The sequence below is a fragment of the Urocitellus parryii genome, chromosome 11 (genome assembly GCF_045843805.1).
Source record: "Urocitellus parryii isolate mUroPar1 chromosome 11, mUroPar1.hap1, whole genome shotgun sequence".
Taxonomy (NCBI): Eukaryota; Metazoa; Chordata; class Mammalia; order Rodentia; family Sciuridae; genus Urocitellus; species Urocitellus parryii.
The window spans coordinates 41,929,786-41,943,224 of NC_135541.1; the positions used below are offsets into that span (position 1 = coordinate 41,929,786).

A 13,439-nucleotide genomic window follows, 5' to 3' on the forward strand; every position below is an offset into this window, starting at 1 on the left:
AAAATACATGGAACACACTGTCCCAGCCATTGTTGTTCTTACTCAGTCCTTATAGTAGGCTTGGAAGCAATAGATTATCACCATCTAATCTTGTCATTCAGGAAACTGAGGCATAGTTGGATTCGACTGGCTTGTTGGACTTGATACTAAGTCCTGTAGTCCCAGAGTCCTGGCTCTGAGCTACTGTGCCCTGAAGACTTCAGCTACCAAGTAAATGGCCACCCATGTCTAATTTGAAGGCATTCTCTATTATTTTTCTGGCTCTATAAGGATGGAGTGTGAGAAGTGGGATGGTAGCAGCATCTAGGTGTGTGAAATCTCTTCATAGTTTAAAAACAAAGGTAAACTTATTTTAGAATTTAATTTGGGTGAATCTAAATGATGTTTCTTTCCAGGTCAAGATAGTGCTTCATTCTGTATGAGGATCATGGATATCTTTTCAGCTAGCTGCTCCCCTTTATTTGTTAGGTACGAGGTTACCCCTTGGGCTTGCTTTAAGACTCAATGTACAATTGTTATATTTTAATTTGCAAAAGAAAACAGTCATTATCTGGTAGCAGGAGACGCCTATGCAAGCAAATAAATGACAGATATAATGATAGAGGCTGCAGTGTCAGGAGGTAAAGTGCAAGGGAAGGAGACTTGGTTGGTTTTCTCTGGCTGGGGTGCTTGGGGCCTAAGGAAGAAAGTGGTCCAGAAAGATTTTGATGCTACAACTGAGGCCTCAGCAGGGAATGCATGTTCCCAGGTTGATTGTTGGAGGTTGACGGGAAATTGTGGAAGGTTCTTCGGTACATGATGAGCAAATGCCCAGCAACACGGATAAGCAGGGCACATCCAGGCGTGTGGAGAAAAGACTTCCATGAAGCCCTGCTTGTTCCAGGCACTGTTGCAGCTCCTGGAAGGAAGAACTCCCATTTATCGATAACTAGTGTATTCCCCATACATCTTCCTTAGTCCTCACAGCAATTTTGTAGGTTAGCATTGCTATCAAGTTCTTCAGATATGGAGGTTGAGGTTCTACATCTGAGAGGTGAAGGTATTTACCCCAGGACATGTAAGTGGGATTTAAGCAGATGTCTAAGGAAATAGAGCAAATGAAATAATAGCAACAATCACAATAACAAAAATAAGGCAAACAGCAAATATTGACATACTACTGAGCATGTTCTAATCTTCGCTATCTAATACAACCATTACCTATAAGTGGCTGTTTAAATCAAAATTAGCTAAATTGAGCAAAACGGAAAATTCACTTCCTCAGTTGTGCTAGCCACCTTTCAGGTGCTTAGTGGCCTCGTGTGGCTGGTGACTACTGTATTAGACAATGCCAATATAGAACATTTCCACCTTCAGAGATCATTCTGTTGGATAGCTAAGTGCTTTACATGTATTAACACATGCAAGTTGTATAACAATCCTATGAGGAAGAGACATATGCAAATGGTAAGATGTGGAAATTGTGGTGTAAAGAAGACAGGAAACATAACCAGAGTCACATGATGAATGAATCCTGTTTTTTAAGTATTTCACCATAATGCCAACCCAGTATATTATGTTCTTTGTTATATAAATGAATATCAATCAAAGTAACAGAATTCTAGGTCTGCCAGTAGATAGACTAGCCTTACATTCTCTGCAGAGAAAATGCCATTGCTATAATCCCTACCTGCTGGGACCACAGAATTGGCACAGGCTTTGCAAACACAGAGCTGCTATCCTATAGAGAGTGTCCTCTCCATGGACTCCTACCCTTTAGCCAGCTTAGTCAAGCAGCCCATCTGATATACTTTATCAGTCCACTCATTCCTTCAAAGAGTTGAATCAAGTCTCAAGTTGATAAAATCTTAAGTAATGTTCAAAATTTGTTTTATACTTTTTGTCATCTTTTGAGCAGCTATTTGAGGTGGTTGTTTCAGGAGAATCTTTTTCAAGATGCTAACACATCAGACTGGGTTACTGAATATCCTGGTTTGAGCCCTTCTCCTGCTTCTTAGTGTCTAAATAAGTTTGACAAAATTACTTCACCTCTCTGAAATTCAGTGTTTTTTTTCAACCATGAGCTGGAAATAAAACACATGTATCACAGGGTTTTTCTAAATATTAAATAAAGGGTGCAGTGTCTGAGGATGCTGTGCAAGCTATAAAGCACTTTATGAAGCTATAAAGTGGGAGATAATTATAACACAAATTTTAGAACTTAGGATGCTTTTCTTCTATATAACCCTGTAAAGTTTTCAAAGCTGCTATGGCTTGATAAATTACAGGATAACATGCTTTTAATCATAACATTTGCAAAGTCCTTTTTTTCTTTCATATAAATATAGTAGGCACTCAATAAATGTTTGGAAAAAAGAAAAGATGGTTGGATAGGAGAGAGGGAGGGAGGGAGGGAGGTAGACAGCACACAAGGGTAAATAAGAGCTGCTCATGAAGTTTCAAATTTTCCCTCTAAATTTTGTTTTTAAATGTGTTGTTTGGGCTGGGACTATAGCTAAGTGGTTAGAGCACTCCCCCTTGCATGGGTGAAGCACTGGGTTCAATCCTCAGAACCACATACAAACAAGTAAAATAAAGGTTACATTTAAAATATTGTGTTGCTTGACATTAAATAAATAAATAAGAACAATATAATATATGAGCAAGTTAGTAAGCTTGTTTTTCTGCTATTTTTTCATTCAACAAAAATTTATTGAGCAACTACCATCAGCTGGTTGTTGTGCAAGATTCAGAGACAATTGAATATGTCACTTTGTTTTGATGCCTATTTCTTTTGCTGCTAATTTTGCTCCTTAAACGTTCTGAGGAATGCAGAACGAACTGACACTTGTACAGTCCTGTGAGGGGCCCCAGCAGTGTCAGGGCTGCACTTGTCAAATCTCATCTTGAGAATTGCTTCCTAATGTACATGTGCAGCCTGTGAATCTTCTAGGGATGGTAAAATGTGGTTATTCAGAAAGGAGAATGCTCCTCCCAACTATTCTTGCTTTTCCTGCTCATTCATGGGCCTGTTTTAGCCCCTCCAGGCTCTAGAGGGACACAAGAAAAATGAGATTGTCAGCTCCTGGATTCATGTGGTCACCGGGAGCATCGCCCACCTACTGCTATTGAATCAGGGGCAATGATAGGCAGAGCGTCAAGAACCTCCCAGGAGGGAACCTGGGCAAGCCTGCCTCTTGCTGGTGCTGTGCAAACCTGACTTGGGACTGGATAATCAGCATCTGGAGAGGGACTTTTTGTTCTTGTCTCCTGGTGAGGAGCCCCTGTACCTGATATATCAGAAGACACACTCTATATATCCTATATTGAGAATGGCTGAGGAAAGAACATTTGTGATCCATTCTTCTATTGTAGAGATAAGGGAACTAGTTCTAACTTGTGGCAGAATTGGGGTTAAAACTCTGATTTTTTTCTTAGTCCAGTGCATTCATTATGTTCTATGGTGAACTGACATTTCCAAATATATTTCCTTCTTAGAAGACAATTATAACATCATAGAGTGAGGGAATATAGAAAGAATATGAGCTTTGGAGTCAGAAAGAACAGATCAAATCCTGGCACTGCTTCCTATATCTGCATGACCTTGGACCAGTTACTCTGACCCTTTGTTTCCACCTCTGTTGAAGGGAATAAAGAATATTTACCTTTAGTGGATATTGTTGTAAAGACTAAATGAGAGAATATTTAAAGACTTAGCATAGAATCCAGCCTATCTTCAGTCTCTAATATGTTTTCCAGAAACAAAGGAAGAATGCAGTTGACTTGAGAGAAAGTTTGTGGTTTGTTGATGTTGGTGATGGTAGTGGTAATGGTGACATGGTTACCATTGATCAAACATCTATTTTTTTAGCATTCAGTATCAGAGCAATCATGTTATTTTGTTGTTTTCTTTATTCTATAGCAGATAGGTTTCCAAATTCCATTCTTCTCTCATCCTAACTCACTAGTGTTCAGGTCCTTAGCATGGATAAATCAATCAATGAATCTGTCAATCAGGGAGTCTGCTAACCAGAAAAGAAGCAAAAGAAAATTACCCACACATTTTCCTCAATTTTTAAGTGTCTATAGAAATTGAATGACCCTCTAAGGTTAACTTTGCCTGTACCTATGAGTGGAGCCAATAAATGCAGACCTTGCTCAGGAAACCTTAAGTTGATTTATAGCACTGTGGGCTAGAAGCAGTCAACCCCTTTTCTGTCAGGGATCTCAGTATCAGAAGCTTAAGACCTCAGTACTTTGAGATGTGTAGATAATAAACATCAATTGCTTGGATGTTGGGTTTTGTTTTGGAGACAAACCTACAGTCTTAATGTTGAAGAACAAATACTTTGGCGTCAGATTGCCTGAATATGAATTGCAGTGCTGTCCTTGGGAGCTCTGTGACCCTGAAGAAGTTTTTTTTCATCTCTAAGCTTCAGTTTCTTCATTTGTAAAATAAGGATAATAACAGTCACATTAGTAAGTTGTTTTAAGAATAAAATGAGATGTCTAAGGAGAGCATGCAAGAAGAACTCAGTTAAAATTAGCTCATATCTGAAGTTTCTTCCTGTCCTAAACTCCTTGTGTCCTGAATGGGGAACCTATCACTCAGGATCCAGCCAGAGAGGCATAAGCCACTCTAAGTGCTTATAAAAGGAATCTCAGCTGTTTCTCCCTCTCGCGATGGCCCACATTCTCCTTGAATGTGTATTCCTTCCTTTACCCCAAAAGCCTCTCACTCTTAAAAGAGCCCACATTCCTGGAATGTGTGTCTGCTTTCCTAAGTAAATCTGTCTGTACCTCTAAAACATCTACCACCACAACAACATCTATTGATATTACTATTGTTACAAAAAAGAGGGAATTTTATATAGAAAATGTTGATCAGATGATGAAAGAGCGAGAAGCTAGAGAGCAGCTGCCACCATAGGGCAGGAGTCAAAGAAACAAGATGGTGTTGAAAGTGGTGGACCCCAGCAGATGCTGTGGCGGTGGCCACCCTGCCAGCAGAGTCTGAGTCAGAAGGAAACAGCACTCCTGGGCCTTTACCTGAGACAGAGAAGGAAGAGAAGGTCTGCTTGGGCCTTCCCTTTCCTCCAGCCCTCTGGCAGGACCGACCTTGACTGAGTCTGGGAACTACAGTCTGCAGGGGCAACCCCCCATACCAAGCAGAACAGGGGGCTTGTTCTGAAAACAAATAGGGCCCAGGACTCTTGCAGGCTCAAGTCTCAGACCTCAATTGCCTGTTTGCTACTATAACCAACACAGAAAGTTTGGAAGAGTTGTACTTCCCCCTACTGCTGGGCCTCTGAACAATAGCAGAGGTGCACCAATTGCTGTACCCAGAAGGTAGAATTTGGAAGAAGTAATGAAAAAAATCTAGAAAGCTGTAAGAAGACTGTCTGTGGCCCCTAGATCCCACTTTCTAGAAAAACCTGCTTGCTTGAGCAACTAGTACCTTCAATATCCAGGAATTTGTGGCTTTTACCTGGCTAACTTGTGCAGAGCTCCACATGGACTGAAAGCCTGGGGAAACCCTGGAGCCTCCAAGGTTCCTTCTGTCTATGTGTTCTGATCATTTGGGGTTCTCTTTTCCTCATCAGGCTGCAAGCACTCTGAGTGCAGGGCCTTGTCTTCTTTATCCTTGAATCCCCAAACATTTGTGCTCTCACTTTCTGCCCTGAGCTAGCGACTATGGTGTAAAGGGCTGCTAAGCATGTGAGCAAGGCTGTGCCAGCTTCCGGCAGCTTTCATTATAGAAGAGGGGCTCACAGCATGTGATGTCTCAAAACTACCACTGCCTCTTCTGTTGGGGAAGTCCAATGGTGCATGAAAACATTGAACAGGGAGACTCCTATGGGGATCATGGAAGCTCTGAGAAAGTCACATCTGATTTAGGAGTAAATAGAAGCTAGCCTGGCAGAAAGTTGGGAATGGCATCCCAGGCAGACAGAAGAGCAGGTGCAGAAGAGCATATAGTATTGGAGTCTGAGGACAGAGAGGCCATGCATGAAGCTGTTGAGATCAGCGGGATCTGTTCTCTCTGCATCCACGTCTGAGCCCTGCCTCGAGCCTATTTCACCTGCCTCCTGTTGTAATTATGTACATTTGCATGCTCATGGCTCCCACTTCATGCCTGGCATAGCATTTACTGCATGGAAAGTGCTTGTTGGATATTTGAATAAATGAAGGTAGAATTGCTTTAACTAACTCTAATCATATCTAATTTCACTTGTTTCGCAAGTATCAGGAATACAGTCTGTGTGGAAAAGCCTGAGTTTCCACCACATATGAGAAACTCTGCTACTGGCTATCTTTAAACTAAAGGATTACCTCTCAGTCACCCTCTTCTTTACACCTGGAGCTCTGCAATAAGTATGCTGAAGAGATTCAGTCATGAAACACCACCTTTGCTTTGCCTTCTTTGAGATTGACATATGATACATTAAACCAGATTCCTTTTGGCTCTGTTCCTTATGACTGATGCCACCTGGACAAGTCACTGAACCTCTGCAGACCTTGGTTTCTTTTCTGATGTCTGTCTCTAACATTAATAACATCCACTTGACAGTATTAATCTCAAATGAGATCACACCGGTTAAATATACAGCCTAGTGCTGGTATTTAGTGAGCACAAGACAATGGACAGCCACTGTTTTTAATTTGTAAATAGGTACAGTTAACTGTCACATGCCATGCATGGACCAGAGCAAAGCAGGAACAGAACGAGTTTTCTAGTTTTCCTATGGTAGAGGAGTATGCCCTTTTGGTTTGTATTTGAAATTGGTCTACACACGAGACTCTTCCTCTATGTTGCTTGGCTTTTAAAAGGTATTTTATGATTGTTTTAACTTTCTTTCCTTCCTTCCCTTTTTTTTTTTTTTAAAGATGATTTTGTGGTTTTACTTTCTCACAGGAGTGATTGGAGCAGATGTGAGGGGTCATGGCCTCATCTGTGAGGGACAGCCAGTGACGTCACGGCTGGCTGTCATCTGTGGAACATCTTCTTGTCACATGGGGGTGAGTGTGGGGCACAAGGGCAAAGCCACCGTGTAGGGTGGGAGGCAACTCAGGGGGAGATACTGAGCTGCTAGCTCTTTCTCTGCTCCTCTTTTTCCCAGTTTCCCCTCCTGCCCCCTTATGCGTGTCTGGCCAGAAGCCTGGTCCTCCCTCTTGCAACCTTGCTAATATTTGCCTGCTATTTTTCCAGGGGCCAAAGTCTTAAAAAGCATGAAAGGGTTGAGTCTGCCTTTGAATCCACCCTGGCCATTGAACCCAGGCAAAAGGAGTGAAGTAGGGTCCACGAGGGCAAAGCCTCGCTCTCCCAGACCCATCTCTCTTTCAGGGGCAACTGACTCGTCCCTGGCAAGGTGGGGGTGTCTGTTTTCTTTGGCTGCTGAGCCCTTTCTCCATCAATATAAATCCATCTCCCTGGGAGCGTCCTGATGATCTATAGAATTAGGCTGCGTATCATGACTTCAAAAGAACACTGATAAGCAATTTTCACTTTGTTAATTTTTCTCCATGAATTAATGGAAAGGCTTTCTCCAAGATTGCAGTTAAAATTTAGTGCCTGCCCTAAAATTTATATCTTCTTTAAATGCATGAGTCTGAAAGCATTCCATTTCGATAAGTACCCATTTCTACCATATTTTTATTTAAAAGTCATTACTCTGTTAAACTGAGATAGACGACTCTCTGGATTTTTCCCAGATGAGTACAATAGAGGGGGAAAGAGGGGGAGGAGCAGGGAGATGAGCCTGAGAGTAGAGTGGGACGCAGCCCAGAGCCGGAAGTCTGTAGCTAGGGAGGAAATCATGTGCTGTGTGAAGCTGTTCAGGGACTGTAGGGACCACTGAGCCTCTTTTATTAGTAGATGCTTTGAGTAAATATCTATGCAGTTACTTTTTTACTGATTCCTGCTCTTACATCCTGCCTGTGCTAAACTCTGTGGCATAAGGAAGACATAGGCCCACCCATGGATGAGATAGAGTTGTAACAGATATTACAATGTGATATGAAGACCCAAATAGGTTTGGGTTGAACTCAGGATACTGATCATTTGGTCATGCTCTGGCACTTTGCATTCTATGGCCTCCCATGTTGTCAAGATAGTGGGGCCAGCCAGATTGGTTTCCAGTCCCACTTTCCCCCTTCCTAAGCATGGGTCCAAAGGCAAAGTACTCAACTCCCTCAGATTCCTCACCTGCAATCTGTGGGGTCTGATGGAAGTCCCTCACAGTAGGAGGCTGGAACAAGGCTGGAACGAGGCAGTGTGAGTGCTCAGGTGCATGAGCCCCTTGGAAGGCTGGTTGTTGATTATCAGCCCTGTTGCTATCGGGCAGGAAGGAGGCAGTGACTGACTGCCAGGAGGCATCCAGGGCTACAGAAGGCCTCCTGCGGTGGCATTTGGGCTGGACTTTAGCAAATATACTTCTTTGTATTTCTTTAGACTCTAGGTGAGGCATTAAATGGAACTTCTTTAACCAAGTTTAGAAGTTCCCACATCCTTCTTCCCCTTCAGCATCCTGTGGTAAAACTTAGCTGTCTTGGAATCAGAGATCCACAGAGGCCTAAACTCTCTTCCGATTTATAGTGCCCAAACAGCCATCCAGCTCTTACTTCCCTTGATATGGGTCTACACTTGTTCCCTTGTCTTCACTGATGACCAGTTTAAATCTACTTAACTCATCCCTTATTTTCACTGGGACACATTGAATCTGGCTTTTCCTGTCAAATCTAAGTCTCAAGCATTTTTACTCCACTCTCTTCAGGTTTCTAATCAAAAGCAGATGAATATAGGTGACTCTGTGAGGCTCCACTTCTTAGCCTGTCTCTTCATGGGATGATACTAGTGGTTTCCCCAAGGTCACAAAGACATTAAATTCTGGAACTAAGAACTTAAATTTTGCTGTACATTGTTCCAATGTTTACACTCCATAATGCCCTGTTGTATTGTGCCTGCTCACCACATGGCCATAGAGGAGTGAGGAACAGGGGCACACAGGTCATCATGTGCACAGGAACTCTTGCTTATCCACTTGCTGGCCCCATGACCCCAGTGAGCCTCTTAACTTCTCTGAGACTCAGATTCTTCCTCCATCAAGTTGGGGGAGTGGTGCCAGTCTTGCAGGATTGTTGGAGAGCCTGTATTAGCTCCATCTGTACCTGGCACCAGGAGACTGAAATGGCGGGGATTCTTATGAAAGTTTCCCAGTGACATAAAATGCTCACATGAAGCAACTGTTTGGGCTTTAACGAATTTGATGGGCAGCCGCAGTTGGTTGCAATGAATAAGGGCCATAAAATGCCAGTTTATTATGTCGTGTTATACTGGAAATAATAGCCCCCACCCCCACCCTGCTTTGTACTTGGGAGTGGGAAGGGACCTTCTGGGCCAAGGGGATTAATCACTAGCTTTAATGTTATGTCATGAGGGCGAGACTGTGGTCATGCTGGGAACAGAGAGTGCCTTTGATCTCCCTCAGGTGCTGGGAGCCAGCATGCCAGCAACAATCACACCTTTGTGAGGTCTAGGGGAGGTGCAGGTTGGAGAAACACTCCCAGGGAAACTCAAGGACCCCCTTTGTTGTGGTTCTGGCAAATAAAACCACCACTGTCAGGAAAAAATTGCCAAACAGAACTCACCAAAAAGTGGTTTCAACATGACCTAAAGAATTCTCTTGGTGTCTGCTCACTTCTGGTGTTTCCAATTCAGTGGGTTAATTGAGACAAAATTCCCAGAGACAATTTATGCTTGATCCAAGTTGCTCTTTTCAGATTACCCAAAAGGAATGAATGAATGAATGAGTGAATGAATGAGCAAGCAGTAATTGAGTATTGGTAAATACTTAAAAGGTCCCTACCTCTAGGTTCCTGTTACCTCCAGGAATCTGGAAGAAAAGCCTGAGGTTGAACATAAGACGTACTAATCAGGCCTTTGATATTTTAGAAGATACAAGTGTGGGCTGCACATTCATCTTCCTCAGGGATGATTTAATTAAGAAGGAAAAAATGCTGTTCTTTTTTTAACTCCATGAAAGCAGAGCTGCTTATTCAAAGTTAATTACTACCAAGTCACCAAAACCCAGGATAACACGCGGCAGGGGTTAGCCAGAGGTTGAAAAGTCGCAGGGTCAGATGGAGATGATCCCTGTTGCTCCAGCACACCTCTTCTGGAGCTGTCAGGTCAGGTTGGAACTTGGCAGCTTGTCCTCCAACTAGGTGTCGGGTCGGGGGCAAACCCTGTGGTAGAGCCGGGAGGGGCGTGGAGGGGGTAAGGCTTGTGCAGAACAATGCCTGAGGAGAGCTGTGGAGTATTGCTGCACCTATTTAGGTGTATTTAGAAATGAGGGTTTAATGTGAACATACAGCTAGTGATTCTGTCACTGCACAGCCATGGAATCTCTAAGAAGTGGGCCCCTGTGCTAGCCCTATTTCTAACTGTGAATTTAGGTAGATACTTTATCTTTTAGTGCCTCAGTTTCTCTATTTGTTAAATGTGGGCAAAGTATTTTTCCATAAATTTATGTCAAAAATTAAATTGAGTAATCTCTGTAAATAGTTTAGCAGTATACTTGAACATAAGACGTACTAATCAGGCCTTTGATTAATACTAAATATAGTGTTGTCATTAAATATTAAATATAGTGTTGTTATCTCTAAGATGTGGGCCCCTGTGCTAGCCCTGTTACTGACTGTGCATTTAGTAGATACTTCATTTAGTATCTCAGTTTCTTCATTTGTTAAATGTGGGTAACAGAACACCCCATGCCCTGATCTTGTTTCTAATACCCTGATCCAATAAAGAGAATCATGATGTCTTGCACAAGGTTGAATCTGGGATTGGGACACAAAATACATAAGATGACAAAATACCAGAGGCTCTGTATTTTATAAGATAAGAGGTTCATTTAGCTCACAGTTCTGGAGGTTGAAGGGCATGGTACTAGCTGGTTTTGGCTCAGCTCTGGTGAGGACTTCTTTGGCTGAGTCACCAAATAGCAGATGTCATTATATTGAAAGGGGAGAGGGAGACATGAGGGTGGGGGAGGGAGAGGGAGAGAGGAGGTAAGAGGGAGCATGGGAAGGGGCCAGTGGGACCTCCCACTAGGACCCACCTCTTAAAGGTCTCACATTTCTTAACATTGCTACACTAAGGACCAAGCTCTCAACACATGAGACACACTTTCTATACTCAAACCATCTCAAAGGTATAAAATAGATTAATCATAAGATTACAATAATAATCTTAAGTAATAGAAGCAAGACCCCCTCCCCCCAAAAAAGAGTAGAAACTATACAGACCCATTATTTTAAAGCCTAGGAAATGCAAACACATAATGACACATATCACATGGGTGATAGTGGTTACCTCGAATGGGGGAATGGGTATAATGAGGACCAAGAGAATAGAATTACAGTAGAATTACAGGAAAGATTTGGAAATGATGTACATATTTGTCTTTATTCTGGTTATATCTTCATTGGATATGTTGTGTTAAAGCATCAAGTCAGACATTTTAGATATGTACAGTTTATTGAATGCTCACTATAGCTAGATAAAGCTTTTTAAAAAACTAAAGAGAACACTGTGGGCAGGGGGGAATAACAATAGCAATAGTATCCTCAGTCATTTATATAGTTCATACATTATCATAGACACTATTCTAAATACATCCCTAAAATCACTTTTGAAACAGTACACAGTAGGCAATTAATAAATATTCATTTACACTTTTTTCCTTCTTCAGTAGATTCTGTAGCTCTTGTGATACATATATCCTTATATGTCAGATGAAGCTGACTTGCTTAGAGGGTCCATGATTCCTGTGCTTTCTCTGGGCCCATCCCGTCTAGTGCAGCACTGGGTGCACAGTGGATGCTTAGTGGCCACACTGCTGGATAGCTTTTCTGAGGGAAGTGTGCAAGTGCTTGTATTTTCTCAAGTCTCTCTCACTCCTTTCTCATCCACTAGGGTCATCATTCATCCCCTATTTCTGTTGAATGAGTCCTGATTGACAGAGAGAAGCCTCCCCCCCAATCTAAGGTGCAATGAGCCTATCCTCCCCATCACCAACCTCTGCCCTCCCCCACCAGGGAATTTATGTAGTTCATTTGGCCTGTCTGGGAAGTAAGATTTTAACTGAACAGTTTTAAGTCAGTGTGACTTCAGTAAGAAATGAGCCACTCTCTACTCTCACCATTCCTCCACCAAGGTAGGTATCTGGAATGTTCCATCCTCATTCCCCTCCTATCCCTCACCCTGCCATTACCCTGTGCCTTGAAAGGTGGGCATGAGTTCCTCCCCCTGGAGCTCATAAGATGCACTTAGGTTGACTGGCTCCATATCTTGACCTCAGCTTGGCTGGGAAAAGAGTTGGGAGTCTGCAACCCCAGTGTCTTTGGGCTCCAGCCAGAGAGAAGCCTCCTTTCAGAATGTGCCACATTGTTAAAACTGTGTTCTTTAGGTCATTTCTCAAATGGCACAATAGATCTGCCTCAGACCATCTGAAGAAAACATTCCCCTAAAACAGAGGACACTGGACATGGTCTGTTTGTTAGAAGAGTCAAGAATGCTCAACATCATTATTTAAAAGGGAAATGAAAATTAAATCACAGTGAGTCCAGTGTACACTTACCAGAATAGTTGAAGCCATAGGGAGAACATGGGGAACTAGAACTTTCACACGCCACTGGCAGAATATGAAATGGTGCAACCATTTTGGAAAGCAGTTTCACAGTTTTTCAAACAGTTATGTTGCTATGCCATCCATCCATTCCATTGCTAAAGAAACTGGGCAGGGCTCTCTGGCCCCACGTTTCTGAAAGCCCACCAGGATCACAATAGAGCCTCTCAGAAGGTCAGAAACAAGAGCTTCTGGCTTGAGTCTACCTAATATCTGTCCTGAGCCCAACCCTCTGCAGAGTACTAAAACTTGCCTGGAACAGTGATGGAAGGAGAGGAAAGAGTCAGTGGGGCAGCCATATTTCAGCTTCCTCCTAATGATCTGTGGGAGGGGAGAATACCATGTTCTCCTCCCAAGGAAACAGAGAAGTAGGGGATGTAGAGGACTGCCTTGGTGGAGGAAAATTAGCAGCAGTAACATTAACAGCTAATATTTACTGTCTGCTTCTCACAGTCTAACAAATTTGGAAGTGTTTTTAAACCCTAATAAAGTTATACAATTATCACTATTATCCTATCCACTTATAAGGACTGAAACTGAGACTGAGAGATACAAACTACTTCCCCAAGGTGACGTAGCTAATAAGTCATGTAGATAGGTTTGCAACACAGGCTGCTGGATTCTGGAGCTCCTACTCTGAACTCCTTGCAGAAAGATGAGACAGGCTGTGGATGGCTTGGCTGAGTGTATGTGTCATTTGTGGAGAGTGATTACAAGTCTCATCTTCTCCAAAGCCTGATGAAAACTGCAGAGTTTGGGCTAGGCCACAGC

General features: G+C 42.6%; 1 protein-coding gene across 6 annotated transcripts in view; it reads left to right on the forward strand.

The window, feature by feature from the left end:
* Fggy (FGGY carbohydrate kinase domain containing) overlaps positions 1–13,439 on the forward strand; it is a 394,333-nt gene that overhangs the window by 219,404 nt on the left and 161,490 nt on the right. For 5 of the 6 annotated variants that reach the window (XM_026382510.2, XM_026382499.2, XM_026382516.2 and 2 more), the window contains one exon: positions 6,896–6,999. In XM_026382510.2, the coding sequence (XP_026238295.2) occupies positions 6,896–6,999 (104 nt within the window). Of the gene's footprint in view, positions 1–6,565; positions 6,811–6,895; positions 7,000–13,439 lie in introns of those variants that run through there. The other variant, XM_026382533.2, reaches the window with a different exon arrangement.